The sequence below is a fragment of the Apaloderma vittatum genome, unplaced genomic scaffold (genome assembly GCF_000703405.1).
Source record: "Apaloderma vittatum isolate BGI_N311 unplaced genomic scaffold, ASM70340v1 scaffold13882, whole genome shotgun sequence".
Classification (NCBI taxonomy): Eukaryota; Metazoa; Chordata; class Aves; order Trogoniformes; family Trogonidae; genus Apaloderma; species Apaloderma vittatum.
In genome coordinates, this window is record NW_009705343.1 from 64,827 (window position 1) to 77,390 (window position 12,564).

Genomic DNA, 12,564 nt, shown 5'->3' on the forward strand with positions numbered 1-12,564 from the left:
AGTGCAGGTGTTTGTTGAGACATGGGAAGCCCCTGTTCCTGATGGAGCAGCTTCCTTCCCCCTGACCTTGCTGTGCTGGCAGCAGTGGGGGATCACTCAAGACGGAGTGTCCTATGCTGTTAGCAGACTGGTGCTGAAGGACAGGGGAAGCTCTTAATTGTCATACTCTGGACACAACTGGGAAAAAGTGCAGTGTTGTGATTTGTTCTGCAGGAAGCTTTGTGGTGAGGAACCTCACAAAGGAGCAGAGTGCATGGAATCTGTGATGACTGGAGCAGGAAGGAGCAGGTGCTGAGTTTGTTGACATGATGGTTGTAATTCAAGTGTCTACCATGGGTGACATCACTGCTGCAAGCTCCCACAGAGCCCACCATAGTCTATTGTAGCTTTGCTTCTAATCATTGAAGCTCCTGCTATTTTTAATCCTCTTGTGTCTGCCTGTTTTAATATCTGACCTCATGGGACTTATAAAAAAAAATCCAACAGATCCCTGTCCCTTGGATGAGCTGATGAAATACCATTTTCCATTCAGCTTGCAGCAAAGGACCATGATTTCAAAACTCTGCAGGTTGTCTGGCCTAGAATTTTAACATCTAAGCTCAGTGTTAATCTTTACCGACAGTGCCCTCAACATTAGCATCCTGACAGTGGGCATTTTGACACTGGCTGGAGACGCCCTCAGTGACCAACAACATGGAAAATCAGTATAGTAGCATCTTCCAACCCTCAAGGACGGCACCTCCTTTCCTGCCTCAGGAACCACTCCAAACCTTGCCTTGTCTTCTGACTGCACCCAAATGTGCACCCCGCAGCTCCACTTCACACTTCCCTGTGCGCAGGGGGAGCATGGATGTCTCTAGAGCCCACCAGAACCCATGGGGCAAAGGGCAAAGGACTAGATTTGCCCAGGAGTTTCCAGGTTCAGAGTGTTAATCAGAAATCTGGCATGATGAGAGCAATTTGATTATCAGCCCCAGTTAGAATAACCCCACAGGCTCATTCCTGTGTCGCTGAGGGTGGAGAAGGCACAGCTTGCTGGGATGAAGGTAGGTGATGCTGTGGTGGGATCAGACACCAGCACCACACCACAGCTCTCCCTGGTAAGTGAGGTGACTGACAGCCCACCAGACCTGCCGTCCCACTGTGAGGAGAGCTGCTTGGTCCAGGCACTTCCGAGACAGCAGTTTACTGCTCTCCATAATCACTGTGGACAGGGAAACAACACCACAGGATCCATTTTTCACTGATCTGCCAGTGCTAGTTTGAATTACGTCCAACAGCCTGTCACTGAGGTTGGCTTACATACAGATCTTCTCCCTGCCAGAGTTTGCGGGAATAGTTTGCCTCTCTCAGCTTAGTTTGGAGCACACTGTAGACATGCCTTTCTCTGTTTTTTTCTTTTTTTGCAGACAAGCCACGAATGAACAACATCCTTACTTCTGCCACCGAACCCTATGATCTGTCCTTCTCCCGGTCCTTCCAGAACCTCTCTCACCTCCCACCATCCTATGAGTCTGCCGTCAAGACAAACCCAAGTAAATATTCTTCTCTGAAGAGGCTAAGTAGGTGTCAGCTCATTTCATTTCCTTTGTATCTCATTTGTTCGTAAGCCGCAGTGGGCACAATGTTAAGGCAATAACCTTCTTCCTGCTGTCGTTGTACTGCCCAAGCTGGTATCTCCGGTAACGATTCTTTTGGCTGTCGCTTCCTATCAAGGAAGAGTATAGAGAAAGAGTCACTTCATTACTGTGGGAGCAGATGTGGTTATTTGCTTTCTGACCTCCTTGCTGTGCTGCCTCCCACTACTCCACTTTGTATCTGCTTCTTAGAGAGTCCTCTGAGAAACCTTTTCCTTTCTGCCAGGATCTAGGCGAGCCAAGCTGGCTGTCTCAGATCAGCTGAGCTTACCTTGGCGTACGCAGGGCAGATATCTCACCGTCCATGGGGGCACCTGGAGCCAGATGACTAACCCAGGCTGGAAAGCTGCTGGAATGGTTGGGAGATCCTATTTCAGTAGGAGCACATCTGCCTGCCTTGAGCAGCACTGCGATCCATTGTGTTTCATGGTGTATGTGTCTGGATCTGGTCCTGACCTGTGCCATACACTGATTCATGGTACATCTCTGATATTTCAGCATGATCCTCACTATCCTGCTCACTCTAGTGAGTATCTGTTCTTTTTTACTGGTTTATGTATTGCATCATTTTGCCAACTTTCCTATAACGTTCCAGCCCATCACCTTTGCTGATGGCAAGCAGTTCAGCTTTGGTGAGATTATAGGATAAGTGATATTTGTGCAGGCAAATGCTCTCTCTAGGCTGGCACTAGCTTTGTATTATGGATATTTCCATGAGCATTTTATGGATGCAGCAATGTATTCACACTGCTTAATTTAGGGAAATAACTTGGGTTATTTTGATAGCTTCACCGACGGTGAAGGTGAAAGGTTAAGAGCAAATCCTATAGTCTATCTAAAAATCTGCATTCCTGATTTAGCCACCTAAGTGAGACACAAAAAATTAAGTGGTAGAGAAGACCCTGGACTGTCCATAAGAAATCTCTGTAGAATAATTTTCAGAAGAGAAAATGGAATGGAAATGTAGCACATAGAAATCTCAGCCCACTTCTTGGTAGCTCATCCTGGGATTTATGTATGTGTTTAAGGCAAATACCTTGGGTGTGCTTGAAAGTAAACATGTGCTTAACGGTGTTGGAGAACAGACATAAGGTGCTTTGTGATTGGAGTCTGCTATCTTACCTGTTCAGTGTGCCATGTGCACAGTTAGTGCTCCTGTCACTACTCAGGGGACACATGGTAGTCAACACGAACCTAAGAATGTTAAGAGTTAGTTAGTTTTTGGTCATTGGCTAGCGTGGGGTTCATTCACCCTCTTTTTTCAACAGCATCAACCACAGAAGGGAACCCCTGCACACTGCAATGGAAATCGCAGCTATTTACCCATCAGTGGCAGGTCTAGGTGTAGCTCAGCCTTCTTTAGAAATAACCAACCCACTTCCTTGCAAAGCACCTGGCAAATGTCAAATCAGCTGCCTCACGCTGTATGTCTGAGTAAGTAAATAAGCCATTCCAGCTCTAAAAGCACTAAGCACTCCTTGATCCCGCTGGGCTTGCATATAGCTAACAATTCTAGAATCACTGAATCGCTATCTTATAGCTGGTCTTCTCTAGAGCCAAAGGAAAATGGGCTCCCAGCTCCTAGACCTTCCCTTGGAAAATGCCAGAAATATCATTTTCCTATTCCATATAAAGGAGCTAAAGGCAACCGAAAATCCCCCCAAAAGTAATACCTAAATGCTGGGCTTTGCAAGTGAATTATTGGGGTTTTATTTTTTCATATTCAAAATTAGTTGTTTCTAATGAACTCCCTGACATTTCTTTAAAAATCAATGTTTTGAAGAGCTCATTAACAAACAGAATACTTCTATTCAAGTAAAACAAAAAACATTAGATACTTTTTAAATTTGTCTTTCAGCAATTTGTCTGGGTTTCTTCAGACTCACCAGACAGCTAAAGGTCACTTATTTTCTCACAGTTGGCAGAGACAGAGAGCGAAAAACAGTTTCTGCCCAAGAACATCTAAACTGAATAATCAAGGCATATCCAGGAAGAAATAATATTTAGCATCTCATCACCAAAGATGAGGAGACAGAACTCAGCAAGGATATGATCAGATCCACCTCACCTTACTTCAGCCATCCAGCAATCAGGCTTCTTATTTGTCTGTTTGATGCAAGAAACTCTATAACCAATGAAGGACAAATATCTCCATCAGAGCCCTCGGAAGGTCCCAGTCTCTTACTGACACCAGAGTTGCTCTGGTAAGCCGCCGAGCTCTTTGCTGGATAACAAGCCTAGTTTTTGATGCCTAAAGCTTAACAAAACACATCTCACATTAGGGGACTCGTCTACTGTTCTGCAGCAAGGAAGAGATGAGTGATACCTGCTGCCTGCACCTGCGAATCCCTGGGGATGTGCCCAGCGTGGGGAGGTCCTCACCGCTGGATTTGCAGGGCATGCACTCACCTCTGCTGGCACCACATTTTCTTCTCCTTCCAGGGAAAGGACGTGAGGATAATCCAGGACTTTTAGGAACAGCAGGAAACAAGTTGTTGACTGCATAGAACCAGGTCCCATGCAAGCATTGAGCTTTCTGCTTCCATTTGCCTTCTCAGATCTTACGTCAAGGCACAGAAAACAGAAAACTCATCTTGGGTTTCTATTTGTGAATCCAGGTAGCAGGATATGTGGGGGGCAGAGAACTACCTCCATGGGAAGCCCTGGGCCAGCTTTGCCCTGGCAGCCCTGGCAGGCTGGTGTGTGTGGCTGGGTGGGTGTGGGAACACACAGCTGAGGAAGAGCAGCTGTATTAATTCTGTCCTGCCTAGTGCTCCAGGGAATTGCTGTTTCCAGCTAAGTAAGAAAGGTCAGTCAGGAAGGAAACTAATATTTTCAGGCATGTTAAACCACTTGATACTGGCTAAGCAAACATCAAAAATGACTAGGCAGCTTGAAAATGTTAAAGCCAATTAAAACAGGAGAGACAAGCCCAAAGAGGAAAAACACTAGAACTGCAGAGACAGAAAAGCAAAGAAATTACCCTTAAGAAAAGCAAAGAAACTACTATGATGGCCTTACATACATACTTGTATGCAAGTATTTTAAATACTTTGACATAGAGCCATGGAAAGAAAAATATCCTTGGCTTTGCCGCATTCTCTTCCCGGAACACCATGAAGGGACCTTGCTTCTCTAATTAGAGCATCAGCGATGGCATCTTAGACTTGAGGAGGTATGTGTGATTAAGAGCACTCATTTGGGACTCTCCCTCCAAATGGGAGAAGAAAAAAAGCAAAAAGCAGAAAAATTGTATGAGGGCAAATCAGCTTATCCTAAAGTCAGGTCAGACAAAGTGCTCAAACAATCCTGAAGTTTGGTGAGGCCAGTCCTGGTCAATGTTCTAGAAACTGCCAAAGAAGGAAAGAAAGTGTATACAGCCCTTACTCCACCCCCCAAAACAATGAAAAAAAGCCGAGAAATTGAGCAGAAAATGTGATTTCCCATAATTCCCCTTTCAAACATTTGAAAAACATGACTGAAAACCCAGAAGTATGAGATTGACTTACAGAAAGAGAAATTTCTGTTAATCAATAGAACAGTGATTTATTTCTTTCTGTTCATCATTTCTGGCCTTTTGAAATCCACTTAGGACACTTTTTTGAATTTTCAAGCACGTCCATGAGGGAGAAACACATTTGATTGTAGGTTTATTTCAACTGAAATTACAAATGTCTGTTCCGAAGTGAGTATCAATGAGAAGATAAGGGGTAGCGCTATCAGAGCCTCACTGTCCTAGTGGACTTTCTGGTGTGATGAAGACTACATGAATCAGATTGGGTGGTTTCAAGTCCTGGAGACATTTTGATTTTAGCAAATTATGTGACTGAATGTCCCGACTTCTTGGTCCCACTCACTGGCTGAAGCACCTGGTGCTTCCAATCTCAAAAGCCTGGTGCTCTATTGGTGTCCTTGCTTTCCCTGGGTGCAGAAACACTGTGGATAGAGCTGTGCTGAGCTTCTCCCTGGGCACAAAGGCACACGTGTGACACAGCACGCTCAGCTTCTCCTCAGGCTGTGTTCTCCATGAGTGGTTCAGCAAAGCTTGTGAGCTGACACCACTTTTCAGAGGCAACAGCCTGTTAAATGTCTGTCTGGTGTCTGCTTCAGCCAGCTTGTGGCTCCTGGGAAAGTGCTGTTTCGGTTTGGATTCCTTTGAGATGAGATGCGAAGTTTGCCTACACCTGAAAATGTTCCTGGGATAGCTGTGCCAACATCTGCAAGTGTTTCTCAGCATCACGGGAGGAGACAGGCTGTATGAGGTTTGAAATGAAACGAGTTCCCTGAATGGTTTAAGTCGCTGCCAGCAAAAGACCATGCAGACTTCTATGCTGTTTAGAGGGATGGAAAGGATATTTTAATGCTCCTAATCGACAAAACTTTTTAAAGTGTAGAGCATGCTGCCTTTTTTTAAAATCTAAATTAGGAAGGAATAACTTCACACCACTTAATCAGCTGACTCTGCCACACCACCAGCAGACTCAGACCACCAACCTCGCACAATCTGGTTTAGCTCCTGACGGCAGTTACCACAGCCAAGTGTGAGCATCCAAGCAAATCTCCATTTGGGATGTTCTCTGCTTTAATTACATTTGTTTAGAGTCACTTGGTCAAATTCAGCAGAACCTCTCTGACCCAGAGCAGAGGTCAAGGGCTGGAGTGGCGAGTGCTGAGTGCTCCAGTTCTGCACCCAGCCTCAAGCATCATGATGCACACAAATGTGTGCAAGTCTATCTATGGCCCCATTATAAAATCAAAATGTTTAAAATTGCTGTGGCCATACGGAATTTCCCCAACCCTTCTGAGGCTTCCTAGAAGGTGATTTTAAAGATAGGTTGTGGATCATAGCATGTTCGGGGCTGGAAGGGACCTCTGGAGATCATCTAGTCCAACCCCACCAAGATGTGTCTAGTATTTTTGATGAGATAGTATTCCAAGAAGTTTTTGATTGAAGAAAAAAGGGCTCAATCCTACAATGTATACTCTGGAGAGCAAATCCTACCAGCAGCAAGCATGCCAGAACAGGAGAACTCTGGGTAATCCTCACACTTTGGTGCTGTGTGGGCTGCAAAGAATAAGCTGGCAGCAACAGGGGTGCCAACAGGCCGTGCATTTCAACACACTTGTTCTCAGTTGTACTTTTGGATGCTGAGGTGGGGGATGAACAACTCTCCTCGCAGATCCTCTGGGTTATGAGGACCACAAGGAGCTGGGTTCAGACTGCATTGAAGAGAACACACAATGCAAGGGAGAGATGAGGAAATTAGTGAGTGAGATCATCCAGCACCCCAGGGTTTGGCTGAAGACCTTAAGGCACCAATCTTGTAGCTGTCGTCTGGTGAACAAACTTCTGGGATGTTGTCAGCACCAATCACGTATCATGACATTTTCTCTGAAAGCACTCTGCCTCATGGGACAGTCAGCCAATTGTCTTCATTTCTCAGCCAATGTGGTTTGTAAAACCTACCATAGATTTATGGCTGTGTCAGAGGACACAGGAAATTTCCACACCATATTTAGCCTACGAGATCTGTTGCAAGCCTACAGAGACTCTAAGCATCAGAAGTGGGACCATCTACCTCATTCGCTTATGATTGCCCAGATTGTCCTGCAGCAGAACTTTGCCTTTTTACCACTCCAGCATCCTCAGAAACTGCATGCATGTGAAATTTTCCTCTTCCACTGTCTGATACTGTCCCAACTCGCATCACCTTCTACATGAGGGAAAAATGAAATATTTTAGCTCAGAAAATCATATATCTTTATCATACATGTCTTATAAACAAAAGACTTTCCAAAAGAATTTCTTATCAGGTCCCAGAAGCTGACCAGGACATATAGGAGATGATGTCTTTGCCCATCAACACTTGGGTCAAGACTTGATGGGTCCTGTGTGTATGATCCCAATTTTGCAGTCCATATGCCAGGCTAGTTCCACAAGGTTATTTTAAAAGAAACTTTCTTTCTGTAAGGTGGAGAAATTTGCTTTACATTTGCATGAGGAATCCCCTTCCTGTGCACCAGTGGGTGTTGTGTTGTCTTCTCCAAGGAGAGGATGGCTGCCTGCCAGGTGTTTCAGATTGGTCTCACTCTGGGGTTTTCTGAAGTCGCTGATGAGCTGGAAGGATGGGAGATGGTTTTGGGTGGAGTAAGAAAACATCTCAGCCAAAGAAATGAGGAGGAGGGCTCACACAGATGATCAGTGTTGAACATTAAACATGCCTCCATCCCTTGATCCATGGGGATGATGATTATGACAGTGTATTTCTGGTAAGGGACTGATCCCACTCTGATGTTGCACTGGGCTTGAAGCCCAAGAACTGCTAATCCTTCTTTCAGGTAGGTAGTTCCAGGACTCTGATTTAAGGCATATGAATATCAGATGCATTTAGGAGAAAGTTTTTTGTGTTTCTGTTGTTTGTGGTTTTTTAAAAAATGTCTGAAATAGATATAGAGTTTCTTCTTCAAATTATGCGTTTGTTGTCAGGTCATTCGAGATACTGCAGGTTTAAAGGGGTGTATCAGGATACATCTGCAGTAGGTTTTGTCTTCTCTGAGCTCAAGGAACATGTTTGAAAGCCAAAAAAGAAAGAGCGTATGTATGTGAGCTCGAAGTTTCTGAGCAACAAAGAGGTCATTTAAGACACAAAAGAAGCAAATTGAATAAGAAATGTTCCATGGAATAAATTCCATTATATCAGCCAAGGTGTCCAAAAAAATGAAACCTTAGACAGATAACTCAGTGACTCATAGAGAGCATCCCATGACCAGCAAACCTGTTCCGTGACCACATTTACAAATATTCAAAAATAATAATAAAATATGTGATGAGGTCACTTGTCGATTCCAGAGCATATCCACATCTGAGGCCAGAAATCAGATATGAATTTCCTCAAATGGAAAACTTGCCAGGTTCAGCTCACTTTCCCTGTGCTTTCCTTACAAACATGTTGTGAAGGTGACATTTGATAGATTCTCCGTAACTCATCATTTGTGTAAATCATGTGATACCACAGTCTGGACTCAAAGCATATGAAATCTATTGTGTCGTGGTGGGAGATATGATGCATGGCTCAGGGACTTTTACCCGTCTGCATGTAATTATAACTCTCTCTGTCTGCACATGGGGACACGACCTGCACAGGGCTGGCAGCTCTCTGAGAGGCAGCACCCTGACACGGATGTCCATGCCCAGGTCCAGCTGCTGGATCCTCCCAGATGTTCCATCAGGTCTCACCAGGAGGCTGCTCCAAGGCTGTGTGCCATACACAGCCCCTTTTTGCCCCGCAGGACACTGCTCTGACATTTCTAACTCTTCTCTTTCCTTTCCCACAGCTGACAAAGAGGCTGATGAATACTACATGAGGAGGAGACACCTGCCTGACCTGGCAGCCCGGGGCACGCTCCCTATCAACGTCATCAAAATGTCTCAACAGACCAACCACAGGGACAGGCCCCGCCGTCCCATCAGGGCCATGTCCCAGGACAGAGTGCTGTCTCCTGAGAGGATCACTCCTGAGGAGTTTAGCATGTCTTATGAACGGATCCTCTCAGATGAGCAGCTTCTGTCCGCAGAACGCCTCCACTCCCAAGACCCGCTGCTCTCCCCGGAGCGGTCGGTGTACCCCGAGCAGTCGATGTCACGGGCATTGTCACACACAGACGTCTTTGTATCAACACCCGTCTTGGATCGCTACAGGATGACAAAAATGCACTCCCATCCTAGTGCCTCAAATAACTTGTACAATACCTTAGGGATGAACCCAACCTCCGCCAAGCGCCAAGCGTTCGCCTCCCGGCGCCACAACACGGTAGAGCAACTGCATTATATTCCAGGACACCATCACCACTACCGCACAGCGAGCAAAACAGAGGTGACTGTTTGATATGACCTCGTGCATTGTAGATACCCGTTAAGGACTGGGGTGGCCACAGCACTCCGTACTGCAGTGGCCTTATAGGCCAAGATAACCTCTAATAACTCAGTGTCTGAAAAGACTTCTCTGACAGTCCCATCCATGCTGTTGTTTTTAAAGCCACCCCTTCATCAGTGACATCAGAAGAACTCAAGCAAGCAAACAGACAATAGTGAGGGATAACAGACGAAATTTCCTGACGTGCATCAGTTTCTGTCAAAGAAAGCCATAGTAGTAGATGGCTCCTTCCAAGGGCTCACCTGCATTATCTCATTGTTTTTACGAAGTTTGGACTTCTCAGTTGCTACAAGTAGAAGCAGTCTCATGCAGCCCTAGACGGGGAGGAGGAAATGCAGCAGCTGCCCAGCCTGGTGGGAAGGGGCCCTGTCCTCAGTCCTCATGCCAGGCCTCATGTTTGGCCTTTCTGTAGCAAGTAGGTAAGCTTCTGGCTGCTGGACATCACCTCTAGACCACTCGATAGCAGCCAGCAACTCATACATCTGTTCCTCGTCACCCTTGGAGAGAATTCAAGGGCAGATCTTCCTAGGGGACTAGCAGATCTAGGGACAAGAATAGCCTGGCTGAGAAATAACATTTTAGTTTATATTAAATATACTCATAAGATAAAAATATACTAGTGCCTACAAATCGCCTGCTCTCTCAGTGTAGGAAGTAGTGGGGTTGATGTGTTCAATAAGCACAAATACGCTGAAATGCTTGTTAGACCCCCTTCTCCACTCATTCTAGTATCTTGGTGTCTCCAACGTGTAAATAGGATGGAGGAATAGGGTTTCTCTTCCTCCAGCTTCTTGCCACTGCTGACCCTAAAGCACCAGAATTTGTTCAGCTTTGCACTGCTGGCTGTGCTGGGGGAAGTCCTGTCTCCACCGAGACCCCTGCAAGGCAAGGCTGCCATACGTTTAATTGAGCCTGGATTTCTCCTCAGAAGTTCATTTTCCTGACAGTGTTTTCCACTGACCCAGTTCCCCTGTTTCTGAATATATTTTCTCCTCCTAGTTACAACCTAGAACTCCGTATGTAGCAAATCTTTTTCTAGCCCTTAGCAGAAGCACAAAGCTGAGGGTGTCTGTCTACAGAAAAACAGGTTGGTAACTTTCCGTGATTTTCTCTCTAGGTAATGGCCCCCAAGAAAACCCTCCAAATTCCAACTCCACTCAATACCAGTTCTAACCATGAAGACAGTTACATTTCATGCATATAAATTATATATCCAGCATAATTATAATCAATGGGCATGTTGTATATCTGATATAATGATAATTAGATAATGTATATCTGTAACATCTTTAAAATGTAGACTCGTGGGTCTGGAATTTGTGAGGGTTTTATCCTGGCTTTCTAGCCAGATTGGGCTTTGCTTTTTCTAGGTTTTGGTTTTCTTTTGTGTTTGTTTTTTTTCTTTGTGTTTGTCTTCCTATCAGATTCAGTCGAACTAACGCATACCAGAACATACTTCTGTGGCCAGGAAAGGGTCTCAGAAGTTTTCAAGGCCAGCCAGACTCGGTGCTGTAACTGTTAGTGTTGGACACTCTCCAGCACTCACCGTCCATGGGGGGCACCCAAAGCCCCACCACATGCGCACACCCATGCTGCCAATCCGAACGGCAGCCATGCTCCCTCGTCCGGGTGAAACGATGACCGACTTCAGGCTGTAAACACCTTCCCATACAGTACTTGTCTCTTCATGTCCTATATTCCTGCACTGAGTCTTTCACTACATGAGTCTTCACTAAACTTCACTTAAATTAGCACTGCCCTTCTCCCTCCCCTCAAATACCTCCCACCTCCTGGCCTTAATGATGTTCCCAGCTCAACACGTCAGTCCTGTAGCATGCAATGGTTGTAGGGCCTTGTGAGCTTGAGTGTTGTGTGGAGACTTATGATGCAGAACGATTTTTTGGGGTGCAGGATAGGAGGCAAGAAAATGTCATCTTCCCCCCATGGAATTTAGAGGTAGTCCTCAGTGGGGTGGCCATACAACCTTTCCCTGGGGCTCTCCTGGGGCTGCTGGTTCTAGTTCATAAGTTTTCTTCTACCTTGCCTGATGGAGACTGTTCAGAAAGGACTCCAGCTGTGAGCAGTACTGGGGCTTTGTTTGACGGAAACTGAGCTGGGAAAGAATAAATAAGAGTCTCCGTGGTTCGGACAGTGTTACCATGCAGCCCTGGGCAAAATCATTCTGGGCAACAAAAAAACCCTGTCTATGGATAAGAATGGCAGTCCATGGCATGAGAGGGATGAGAGAGAAAAATCTCGCACCTCATCTCCTGACCCCTTCCCTTGATGGATGCTTCTCTCCCTGACTACCTCCAAGCTCCTCAGCCCAGTCACTGGATATTCCTTCACAGAAGGCAACTGATGTGAAAATATTGCCCCTGATGACCTTCCTACAAATTGAGGATTGTAACTCTTGTGAGGAGAAGAGAAACACACATGGCTGAGGGAGAGGCAGTCCCTGCTGAAGTTCGGGGTCTCTTCCATTCTCTCTTGGCCCAAGAAAAGCCAGGATATTCCCCTCTGCAAGCAGGGAGATATGAACACTGTAGGGGAGAAGAGTCCACCCTAGAGTCTCCAGGAGTTGAGGTGGCAAAGCCAGAAGAGTAGAAGCGACCATGTAAGGCCATGGGTAGGTGAATCTTCCTCTCTTTCCACTTCCACATCTGTATGTCTCAAGCTCTAAATGTTCCACTTATGAATTAAGAAGCTGCTGGACCCAATGCAAATATGGAAATTTTTCATTCAAATTGCCCGTGCAGATTCTGTGCTGTGCTCCAGGCCATTTGACCTCAGAGCCTTCTCTCATTCTGACTGACAAATATCATAGGTCCTCTGCGAACTGGGCAATAATCCTCCAAAGAAATCTTAGCCCCATTTCTTCGTCATTTCCACCCAAACAGCTGTTTCAAGCAGAGGTGTCCCACGAAAACCATCAAAAATCTTTCTAGGACAAACATCTGCAGGGACTCTGTCACCACCCAAGAAAATTTTCG

The 12,564-nt window shown here is 45.6% G+C and overlaps 1 protein-coding gene across 1 annotated transcript; it reads left to right on the forward strand.

The window, feature by feature from the left end:
• Positions 1-1,409: 1,409 nt before the first annotated feature.
• On the forward strand, positions 1,410-9,523 carry LOC104270877 (protein shisa-6 homolog; the record flags this gene model as incomplete). The annotated part of the gene is made up of 2 exons (XM_009865371.1): positions 1,410-1,562; positions 8,973-9,523. Coding segments are annotated over 2 exons (704 nt in total), but the record flags the coding sequence as incomplete, so codon positions are not given.
• Positions 9,524-12,564: the final 3,041 nt, after the last annotated feature.